Source organism: Borostomias antarcticus, assembly GCF_949987555.1.
Source record: "Borostomias antarcticus genome assembly, chromosome: 6".
NCBI classification, from domain to species: Eukaryota; Metazoa; Chordata; class Actinopteri; order Stomiiformes; family Stomiidae; genus Borostomias; species Borostomias antarcticus.
In genome coordinates this window covers 27979342-27990372 of record NC_140239.1, presented here as the reverse complement: position 1 = coordinate 27990372, position 11031 = coordinate 27979342, and the positions used below count along the sequence as shown (strand labels likewise).

At 47.2% G+C, this 11031-nt stretch overlaps 2 protein-coding genes across 2 annotated transcripts; one reads left to right on the top strand and one right to left on the bottom strand.

Annotated features, from left to right (window-relative positions):
• LOC311310802 (mitochondrial basic amino acids transporter-like) lies at window positions 1–6433 on the bottom strand. The gene is made up of 4 exons (XM_084440374.1): window positions 6305–6433; window positions 2544–2587; window positions 1930–2013; window positions 1–1147 (listed from the first exon to the last, which is right to left on the bottom strand). Exons 1-4 carry the CDS (start codon window positions 6330–6332, stop codon window positions 371–373), a joined length of 933 nt encoding a protein of 310 aa, XP_084296500.1. The 5' UTR covers window positions 6333–6433; the 3' UTR covers window positions 1–370.
• A 500-nt stretch (window positions 6434–6933) lies between these two features.
• slc25a47a (solute carrier family 25 member 47a) lies at window positions 6934–10202 on the top strand (the record flags this gene model as incomplete). Its single annotated transcript, XM_084440375.1, has 6 exons — window positions 6934–6970; window positions 8241–8284; window positions 8409–8480; window positions 8562–8741; window positions 9005–9269; window positions 9892–10202. The coding sequence occupies 6 exons, from the start codon at window positions 6934–6936 to the stop codon at window positions 10200–10202; spliced, it is 909 nt and encodes a 302-aa protein (XP_084296501.1).
• Window positions 10203–11031: the final 829 nt, after the last annotated feature.

The following is an 11031-nucleotide window of genomic DNA, read 5'->3' as shown; positions in this document are numbered from 1 at the left end:
TATTTCCTCCGTCAACAAAGCCACAGGCTCAGTAATGTCTACGCCGGTGCTTCCCAAGCGCATCTGGGAAAGTTGTAACCTACTGTATCCATACGGTCCATTGAGATCTGAGACCACTGGGCTTGATGGAATCGAGACAATCACACTCTGAACCCTCACAGTGAAACTTTCAGCACACGCGAACAGCCAAGGGGTTTCAGACCCGAGGTTGGCAACCACTGGTCTTGAGTCAGAGAGAGCAAGCGAGAGAGAGAGACAGAAACAGAGCGAGAGAGAGAGCGAGAGTAAAGGTGGCCGATGGGTTTCCTACTCCCACCCCAGCCCATAGTGGAGGGCCGGAGGCGGGGAGAGTCACTCCTCCGGTGTGGGGTCACAGGCTGGAGGCCTGGGCCTGCTGCTGCAGCTGTGTGTGGTGGGGGGCGGGCGGCGGCGCTGGCTCGCAGTCCTTAGGCCCCTCCTCCACCCCCCGCGCGTACATGAGCACCAGGGTGACGGTGGCGAAGGTGGTGGCGTTGACGGGGAAGGCCCTGAGCAGCGTGGAGGTGAGGCCTCTCGTGAACACCCTCAAGCCCTCCTTCCTCACGCTCTGCCTCACGCAGTCCGCGATGCCGCCGTACTGGTACACCCCGCCCACGCCGTCCGCCTGGAGGCGGGACTTGATCACGTCCACCGGGTAGGTGGAGAGCCAGGAGGCGATGCCGGACATGCCGCCGGCGAACAGCAGCTTGGGGATCATGTAGGGGTCGTCGGGCTCGCAGCCCAGGGAGCGCGTCATCACGTCGTAGGCCAGGAAGTAGACGCCGAAGCCGGGCGTCTCGCGGAGCAGCGTGGTCACCATGCCGCGGTTGACGCCCAGCGCGCCCTCGCGGTTGTAGATCCGGACCAGGCAGTCCAGGGAGTTCTTGTACAGCTTCCTCTTGGACTTCTTCTCGCCGGTGCCCTGCAACTGCATGCGCGTCTTGGCCAGCTCCATCGGGCAGCAGATGACGCACTGGATGGCCCCGGCCGCCGCCCCCGCCAGGAACTGGTTCGCCGGGGTGTCGTTGCCCAGCATGCGCATGGCGTTGCCCTGCACGCCGAACACGATGGCGTTGATGAAGGTCAGGCCCATCATGGGGGAGCCGATGCCTTTATAAAGACCAAACATCTGGGGGAGAGAAAGAGGGAGGGAGAAGGGAAGGGTAAAAGAGGGTTGTAGAGTGAGAGTGGTCAGAATAGGGCCCCACAACAACAGCATTCCACTCACATGACCTACAGGGCAGTCTGATACGGGTGTAGTTTCAGGACACAATGACCTCAGTAGAGCCTGGAGTCCAACACAACTGACCCTTAACTAATAAATACCAGAGTCCAAAAACAACTGACCCCTAACTAATAAATACCAGAGTCCAAAAACAACTGACCCCCAACTAATAAATACCAGGAGACCAATCGAAAATAATAAGACAATTGAAAAGTAACGCAAAAGTTATTTTCCCCAGTAACTAGTTACTTTCTATATGCAGTAATCAGTAAAAAAAAAAAAACAACAGTTTCCTGGTTTTAAAAGCAGCCATTTTGCAAGTCTCATGCTGGAAGTAAAAGAAAACAGTTTGGAGACTTGAGGCAACTAAGCGCAACAAAATGACACACTAGGCTAACACTAAGATAAGCTGCCTGCTAGAAATATCTTAGGCTGTAACCAATAGAGCTGCAATGCATGACTAACTAGCGCACTGCACTATGAAGCTCAACTCATTTAGTCTACCTCAAACCACAACCAATTCCAAGAAACCTCGGTTTCGACCGAGCTAGCGATACTTCCCTTAGAGAGAGGTCAAAACAGAGAAGTGTATTCCGTGGTTGTGGTCACTGAAATAAGCAAGATGCACCCTGCTTCCCTGTTCTCCAGTTTGATATGAATCGAGAAAAAGTTGAGGGGGTACATACTGACTCCTGCCGTACGATGGACTGGAAACAGTGGTAGGTGCCACGGTACAACGGCTTGTCCACATTCTGGACCTGGAGTCTCACCTGGAAGAGAAAGACTAGGCTCAGACGCAGAACCAGGAACTTCAATCAGCTTTCTTTCTGAAAATGACTCACATCCTCCTGTGTAACATGAAGGAGGGGAACGCCTAGACAAAAACATTCCACACAGAAAATACACACTGTAGCTAATGAAGTGATTCTGCTTCCTGGTTAAAAAAAACAAGAACCAAGAGAACAGAGACAGGTGGATGGACCTGAGCTGTACTCACTACTGTGTATTGCTGTGAAGACGTAGTTTATCCCTTATCTACGAACACAGTAAGACTTTAAAAACGCAAAATAAAGATGTTCTCCGGTAACGAGCCAATCTCCAATAACCATTCTCTGAGAAGGGTGCATTTAAAACTAAAATAATACTAAATAGCATTGTTATGATGTACAGGCATACAAAATGCTAACTGTTGGTCTAACACAGTTGAAAGTAACCTCTATTCAATGCAGATTATTCTATAATCTACTCAAAAGACAAAGAAGTAAAATGTCAAGAAACAAAAAAGCAAGGCTTAGCCTACCTTAACTGTGTCAAAAGGATGTCCAACCAACACTCCAGCAGCACCTAGAATGAAGGACCAAGACACTAGTGTTGTCAAAAATATCGATTTTTCGATTCATATCGATTCTGAATATTTAAAACAGTTTCAATACTAATTTCCCGCAATATCGATATTTTCCACACTATCGATACCAGCTGGCTTTCTCGCTCTGTCTTCTCTCCTACAGCGAGTTGTTGACACACAGGCGCACACACACAGGCGCACACACACAGGCGCACACACGCTGCTGCTTTGCACACATGGCCCCGCCCCCTCCCCCTCACAGACCTGTCTTGTCAACAAATCCTCTCACTCGCTCCTAAGATGGCAAGTGCAGAGCCTCCGCGACTCGTGGATAAAGAAAACAGCAGAAGTGCTGTTTGGAAGGACTTCGGGTTTGAAGCAAATGACGAAGGAAAAGCTAAAGATGCCACGAAGCCCATATGCAAGCGTTGTTCCAGAGTAGTGCCAACGAAAGGTGCAAACACAACAAATTAGCAAAACACCTCTAGGACCGACACGCGGATCTCTATAAAGAATTTAGAGAGGGTGACAGCTCCACTTTCAACATCACTGAAACATTAAACAAAATGGCCCAGTAAACTATTAACTTTAGTTTAATACATGAACTCTAGTTTAATACATCCATGAGCTTGCTATCGAAACGCCGCATTGACTGTGTGTGTGGGGGGGGGGCGGTAGATAAGATAGCTAACGTGAAGCTAAGATAGCTTATCCCCCTCAAAGCTATCCAGCAATGGGCCAAAGCAGTCAATGTGGCGTCTGAATAGCTGAGGGGAATTAGCTAGCTAGCTACTAGCTAGCTCATGGATGTAAACTAGAGCTAGTTAGCTTAGCTTCGAGAATGGCTGTTGGGCTAACAGGACAGCACCATCTATCAAGCCTGAGGAATCTTGAGTTAATGGTCAGTAAATCAACTCAGATGCTGTTATGCTTAACACACAGTACTATTAACTTTACTTAATTTCTAAGATTAGATTAGATAATAGTTATTTTTAAAGGTCGGATCTAAAGAGAAACCAAGGTTTTTAAAAGTGATATTTCTCTTCTCTTATAGTACCAGAGAGAAGCTGAGGAGAATCGAACAGCAACAAAAGCGACACACACACAGCCTACCCTACTAGCTGTATTTGAACAACAAAGAAAGTATGATGCAAAATCAAATGAAACCAAGAAACTGAACAGGGCTGTAGCAGAGTACATATGCATGGATCAGGTCCCCGTGTATACTGTTGAGAAACCTGGGTTCAGACAACTTCTTGGACAGTTAAATAACAAGTATGCTTCACGGAATCATTTCATGTACACTGAAATCCCCGCCCTATACAATGAAACAAAAGATAAAATCATGGAGAGCCTTGGGGGGGGAAACCCTTCTTTTCATGCACCACTGACCTGTGGACCAGCAGGGCCACATCCACATTCATGGCAGTAACTCTGCAGTTTATAACAGAATCCTGGGACATGCAGAGCTGGTGTTTGGGCTGTGTTGGGCTGCACTCAGAGCACACAGGGGACAGCTTGAAGGAGGCGTTGGAGGAGATGGTACATGAAACATGGGAGCTGGACATGTCAAATATGGCTGGCATCACCACTGATAATGCCTCAAATAACAAAAAAACATTTCAGCAGGACTTCACATGGGTCCCCTGCTTTGGGCACAACCTACACCTAGCCATTAGCAAGGGCCTGGATATAGACCGTGTGTCTGGAGCGCTGTCGAGGCTGAGGAAGACAGTCTGCTTTCAGCAGGTCAAAAAATCGAAAATTTTATGCCCTCAATGTTGTCAATTTCTCCCCGTGGTATCGAAAATGGTATCGAGTATCGATACTTGTCAAGGTATCGTATCGAAGTTAGAAATTCCAGTATCGTGACAACACTACAAGACACAGGAGGACAAAGACAGAGGAGGACAAAGACATACGAGACATTTCAATTTCACTATGCAATACATAGAATCCTGTCATCATGCTTTCACGAGCTAATTAAAAATTGACTTTTATTACACACTAAAAAGAATGTTATTGATTTTGTCCCATCAACACTCCAGCAGCACCTAGAATGAAGGACCAAGACACAGGAGGACAAAGACATACGAGACATTTCAATTTCACTATGCAATACATAAAATCCTGTCATCATGCTTTCACGAGCTGATTAAAAATTGACTTTTATTACACACTAAAAAGAATGTTATGGACTTTGTCCGGCCTAAATCATATCAGGCCTACCATTAAACATCATCACTCAGCCTAAATACATACTGTACTCTGCCTCATCTGATACAGTATCCACCCTGTGTATGCACCATCTGCCGGTAACAAGACACTCCTGCTGCTAACTGTAAGCTAGAAATCAGCGTCTCATCTGGCGGCGGTCTCCTTCAGAAACAGCCCTCACCTCACCACTTCTCTGAATCTTATGTAACTTAAGTTCACGGTGTGCCCATGTTCTGATGCTGGTTTGGGCCCTCTGACGAGTACTACTGACTCATGCCTTTCAGTGTAACCTGATACGGGGCCCTGCCTGTGCCTGGTGAAAACCTAGCTCCTGGGCACGGCCGTAGATAGACCTAGCCGAACAACGATGGCAAACTACCATCCATGTAAGCAGTGTGTGGTACCAAAACATTCCAAATCACATTGGAACTGACAATGGCTAGGCCGGGGACATTTTGGGAACACGTACAGCACACATGAACTAGGGCTGGCTGCCTACAAGCGGACTACGAGACGCCTCTTTCTTGCTGGGTGAGACACACCTAGCAGGTTAATCTTTTCTAAGCACCTGCTTTGTCACTGCAGGCTGGCCCAATCCGGCCAATCAGAGGAGAGTCTCTGGCATGAGCCAGGAAAAGAACACTACAGTGTGTCACATGCTGTGGAGGATGATGATCTGCTGTGACCTCATGATCTGCTGTGACCCCATGATCTGCTGTGACTCGGTTTCAAGTAATTCCAACCGCAGACCTGAAATAATGCCGCCTGCAGGCGTGTTTGTAGGCCTATCCCAAATAAAGCGTTAGTCTATACTTTGTCCACTACTTTGTTTGTCCTCTGGGCGAGGTTGGGTTTTGACTTCCTGTCCACTGATGTTGAGCAGGTGGGCAAACAACACTGGTTTTATACATGCAGCTAGCTACTACAACTACATCCTACATACATTGATAAAAGATGGACGTCTGTGATTGGCTGTTTGAGTGTGAGTGAGTGAGTGAGTGAGTGAGTGAGTGAGTGAGTGAGTGAGTGAGTGAGTGTGTGTGTGTGTATGTGCGTGCGTGTGAGTGTGTGCGTACAGCATAGATGCCTCTTTTAAACGAGAGAACTATTGGTTGTGTTCCCTGGTGCGACATGCCTTTCATTCTTAACAGGCTTACAGAGGACATGGAGACCTACAGGTAGCTGGATCAAATGTCGGTCTGTGTGTGTATGTGTGTGTGTGTGTGTGTTTACCTTTAGGAAGCAATCTTATCTTTCTCCTCTGATAGCCATAGCTGTGCTTTAGATGTGATTTAGCGCCTGCTTAAAGCACGTCTTCTTCTTCACATTCGTTTTGCTTGCCACTTGCCAGTGACAGACATGGACTGAGAATACTTTGTGCACCGACCTGTACGGCCTTTCCTGACAGCGGGTACTCGATATTAGCTGCTAGCATAGCTAGCTATGGCTAGCTAGGTACAATCTGATGTGATGATGGGGGTATAAATTATATGACTTACCTCCAATGCAGCCAGCAAGAAAGTCCATAACCACTCTTCAGCGAAGGTAAATAATCAAGCCGAACCCTGCCAATGTAACGTTACCTAACGTTATTTGCGATTTGAAGATTGTGTCAGATTCCGATAGCGATCCCACTTCTCACGCAAGCAACCGTTTATGTTGTCAGTGTGACTGCACACCTGCGATCTATCTCCTATCTGTTCAAATACACTATTCAGTAATTTCGCCCTTGCCTCCACGCAACAGACCAGCAGACACCTATCTGTTTCTGTTCTGGGTTTCGACTGACGATCTGGGGGCGGGCGGGCACCGTACAACAGTGCATCCAATCAGATTACAGTTTCAAAGCCGACACCCCCTTTTTGACCGTACCCCCTTCACTCATTGGTTAGCATCAGGTTAGCGTGGGGAATTTATACGTGACCCTTCTGGGCGTCCGTCATTCCGCGGAGGTTGCGTCACCAGCCTTGATGTTGTCCTCATACGAAACTGAAGGGCAAACTGCGGGACAGATAGCTGCCTGGCTACACGTCTTATTGAGACAGCACGACAGACAGCAAATTACCGGGACAATATGGACAGAATGTACTCATTTTGAACGTTACCAAAGTTTCTCTTTGGAGCGAGGATGCACTTTGCTGATTTCGTGGCTGGATCCATTGGAGGTAGTTTATACTGTAGCTATTGCCTGAGTCACAGGTTCTAGAAAGGGTAGCTCAGACAAGACCTAAAGGTGCTACCGTAAATTCGTTTCTAAACATAGGGTAGGCTACATCGTGCATCTGTGTAATCCAATTTTACAGATGAACGAGAACTAGCTAGCATATATAGTGGCCAACGGTGCAAGGATGTTATATTTGGTAATGTGTGTGGGTGTGTTTATAACAAACGTGCGCATTTTGCAACTGGGAGAATACCATACATTTGGTTTGATATTCAACACTAATTTGAACTCCATAAATTATTTTAAGCAGTGAGTTCAGATTGCACCTTACAAACATAAGGATGTGGTGTAGTGCTGATGGGTGGTGTGATGCTGATTCTTCTACAAATCTTGTTAAAGCTAATAAAACTGGATCCAAAATCTAACCTTGTGGTACTCCCCTAGTTATGTTCAAACCCAGATAGCAAGCGGATCTGGGCCATATACAGGCCAGATCTGGCCCTTGTGGCTTAGTTCAGGCCCATATATGGCCCAGAATTATTACACATCCGCTTGCTATCTGGGAAAGGCCAGATTCAAATCTCTCTGTGAGTACACACAAATCGGTCTGTTAAAGGTGCATTGTGCAGAATTGTGTGGCATTGGGGCCCATGGTGGTGTAGCGGTCTAATGCATCACATTCCAGTGAAGCTGTCCCCCGGGGACAAGAGTCCCCAGATCCGGGGACGCCTGGAACACACAACAGTTCTTATTTTCATGGGATTATACACTTATTAAAACATACTTAGGAATATTATATTCAATTTCTGCAAAGTCCGCTCAGCTACAGTAGATGCCATTACGTTCTACACAGTGCACCTTTAAATAGTTTTCAAACCAGGCTACATGCATTTTGGTTCACACCGATTGATGACAGCCTTTGAATGAGTCATGTGTGATTAACATTATGCTATAATGCTTCTTTTTATCCATTCAATTCATCACATTTAGAACCAGTGAGGCAGCAGTGATGGTGCTACAGTCAAACCTGACTGATGAATATTTAAAATACAATTGGCAGATTAAAAGGACCTTAGCTCATCATTAATCTTAGGAATTCTAAAATGTTTGCCTGGTAAGAAAGTTTGAAAGTAAATGTTAAACTCTTTATTTATTTTTTTAAAGTAAACATTAACAGGAAATGTAGGTTGAAGCTCAGCACTCGTATGTAGTTAGTGTAGTTGTACAGGTGCCAATGTCATTATGATGTGCATTCTGCTGCTCATTCACAGGTGCATGTGGAGTTGCTGTTGGCTATCCTCTGGACACAGTAAAGGTACAGTAATGTACAATACACAATACACAATACACCACCTCAGTGTGCGAGTATTTCTTTTTGCACTCTTCTGATGATGATGATCAGATGATTGACAGGCTGAATTCTTCATTAATGCGCTTAGGTCAGGATCCAGACTCAAAAACAATTCACTGGAATATGGCAGTGCGTTGTAACGACAGGTACAAACGAAGGGGTGAGTGTCTTTCCTTCTTGGCTCTGTAAAGGACTTAATCAGTCAACATCCTTCTTGACCACGTTCTCCTGTGATCTCCAGGTGCGTGGCTTCTTCAAGGGGATGTCCCTGCCGGTTACCACGGTTTCCATGACTTCCTCTGTGGTGTTTGGCACATACAGGAACTGTCTGCAGTGTCTGAGCCAGCTAAAAGGGGGTGTTGGGACCCCCAACACCAAAATGGATATCTTCCTCTCCGGTCTGGCTGGGGGCGTGGCTCAGGTGAGCTTCCTTTTTCTGATTGGATGGCATTTGGCGTAGAAGCTGAAGGATGGAAAAGGTCACATTATCACCTGGTATTACTTCATGAGAAGCGGCACTGATATTGTGTTTAAACACAAAGTTCACAATTAAAGGACAATTGTGAGGATTACTGTCTGTGTGACAATACATGGTTCGGAAGCAAAATCAACAAGCCTCTCATTTTGAGGGTACAGCTCATAAGCTATAATCATGTCTTGAGCTCTGTTATCTGCTTCTCTCAGGTGACAGTGATGTCCCCAGGTGACATAGTGAAGGTGCGTCTGCAGTGCCAGACTGAGTCCATGCGAGGTGGTGTTAACCTGCCCAAACCCAAATATCGTGGGCCTGTCCACTGTCTGCTGACCATTGCCAGGGAGGAGGGGGTCCTGGGGCTCTACCGGGGGGCTCTGCCTCTTATCTTCAGAGACGGACCCTCTTTCGCCGTGTACTTCCTGACTTACAGCACGCTCTGTGATTGGTTCACCCCTCCAGACAAGAAGGGACCAGGTCAGTCAATTTTCACCACGGCCAATTAGTCTCAAAACGTGGGCAGAGGGGCGGAGCCAGCACATGACCTTTCAAACCCAGCTGCATTTGAACATTATTTCATTGGGAGCGTGTAGTCGGAACTCAATGAAAAACGCATTTAGGTGATTTGCCGTTTGTGTAATAAAAACCTCCGTCAAGTGAGAGTTAACGTAGAAGAAAGTGCAAGTAAATCGCACCTTGTGTGGCAGATATGCTACAGTACTGACCGCTCGCACGAGTGCAGGACTCGTTAGCAGAAAGCTGCGGTCAGTGACCAATCAGAGGGCCAAATCAGCCTCCCTGTCACAGCCCACTATCTGCGCGGGCCAATCATCCTCTGCGTCCTCTGCATTTTCATTGGTGTTCACGAATATCACAGCTTCTTCCCAGAAGATCTCGCAGCAGCGAGGGCTTCTGGGAACTCAGATGAACCGCCTCCCCCCCAACCCTCTCTCTGCATTTTCTCAAGCACAGCCTTGAGTCAGGAAATGGAACACTGCAAAATGCTGCTCGCTCCGTATCGTCACGGCGACTTCGGCCCATGCAGAACTGGTTAAAACCTGTAATCCAAGCTCCAACCTCCTTCTCCCTTGCTTCTCAGAGTGGACCGGCGTGATGTTGGCGGGCGGCGTCGCCGGTATTACCGGCTGGACCGTGGGCACGCCCATGGACGTGATTAAGGCTCGTCTACAGATGGACGGAGCCAGAGAGACTAGGAGGTTCAGGGGCTTCTTCCACTGCGTCGCTGAGACCGTCCGCGTGGAGGGCGGAGCTGTGTTCTTCAGGAGCCTGGGCATCAACTGCCTGCGCGCATTCCCCGTCAACCTGGTGGTGTTCTCCACATATGAGCTCTTGGTGGGGTACCTCAGAACCACACCTGACGCCGTGGAACCCAGTGTTCTAGAGTTTTGAGTAGAAGGCGCTACTGCTCTCTGTCTCTTTCTCCGTTGCTCTCCGTCTCTTTTTCATCTCGCTGTCTCTCGCTGTCTCTCTCTCTCTCTCTCTCTCTCTCTCTCTCTCTCTCTCTCTCTCTCCAGAGAGGTACAGATCCTGTTCTAGAGGGCTACAGTCTACTGTACTGGCGTTCACTGGTTTCCTTCCTTGGCCTTTATTCAGTCTGAAGCATACATTAACAACCAGGGACAGAACCCTATTCAATCAATCAATCAAAGCTTTATTTGTATAGCGCATTTCATACCCAGAGGCAACACAATGCGCTTTACAGAGAACAAGGGAGGTGGGCATACGACCCACCCCTACATATTCCAGAGGGAAGCAAAAAAACAGTAATCACCCGGGGGCCAGATAAGTGAGCTGTACAAATTCTTCCCTGACCCCTCTCAACAAGGCGATCGAGCAAGCTCCAGAAGTATGTTTGTCTACCGGCTAAGAACATTTATAAAGCAATAAATTACATTAAATTACATTTTCAGAGTAAGAGAAGCTAAAAAACAACATAGGAGAGACATAGGCAAATACTGGTGTGTGTTTGCTATGGCCCAGGCCTAAAGCCGGAAGTGGGCTGGTGTATGTCTGTGTGTATGTGTGTGTGTGTTAACTAAATGCTACGACATCCACAGCAGACACAGGGGTATCTATCGGACTCAGGGAGGTCTGCTGGTGACAGTGACTATTGAGGTCCCTAAAGTGCTGTTTGAAACCCTAATGGGCTCTACAGTATATAGAACTTTGTTTTTCAGAGGGTTGTCACGAAATGTTACAAAGGGTATACTAGCACCCA

Bases quoted from the DNA above. Each gene is read 5' to 3' on its own strand.
- LOC311310802 (XM_084440374.1), bottom strand. From the start codon at position 6,332: ATGGACTTTCTTGCTGGCTGCATTGGAG. The intron at 2,014-2,543 runs GTAGGCTAAGCC...TTTCTCTTCCAG, and splicing joins ATCCTTTTGACACAGTTAAG to GTGAGACTCCAGGTCCAGAA. The intron at 1,148-1,929 runs GTATGTACCCCC...TCTCTCCCCCAG, and splicing joins CCATCGTACGGCAGGAGTCA to ATGTTTGGTCTTTATAAAGG.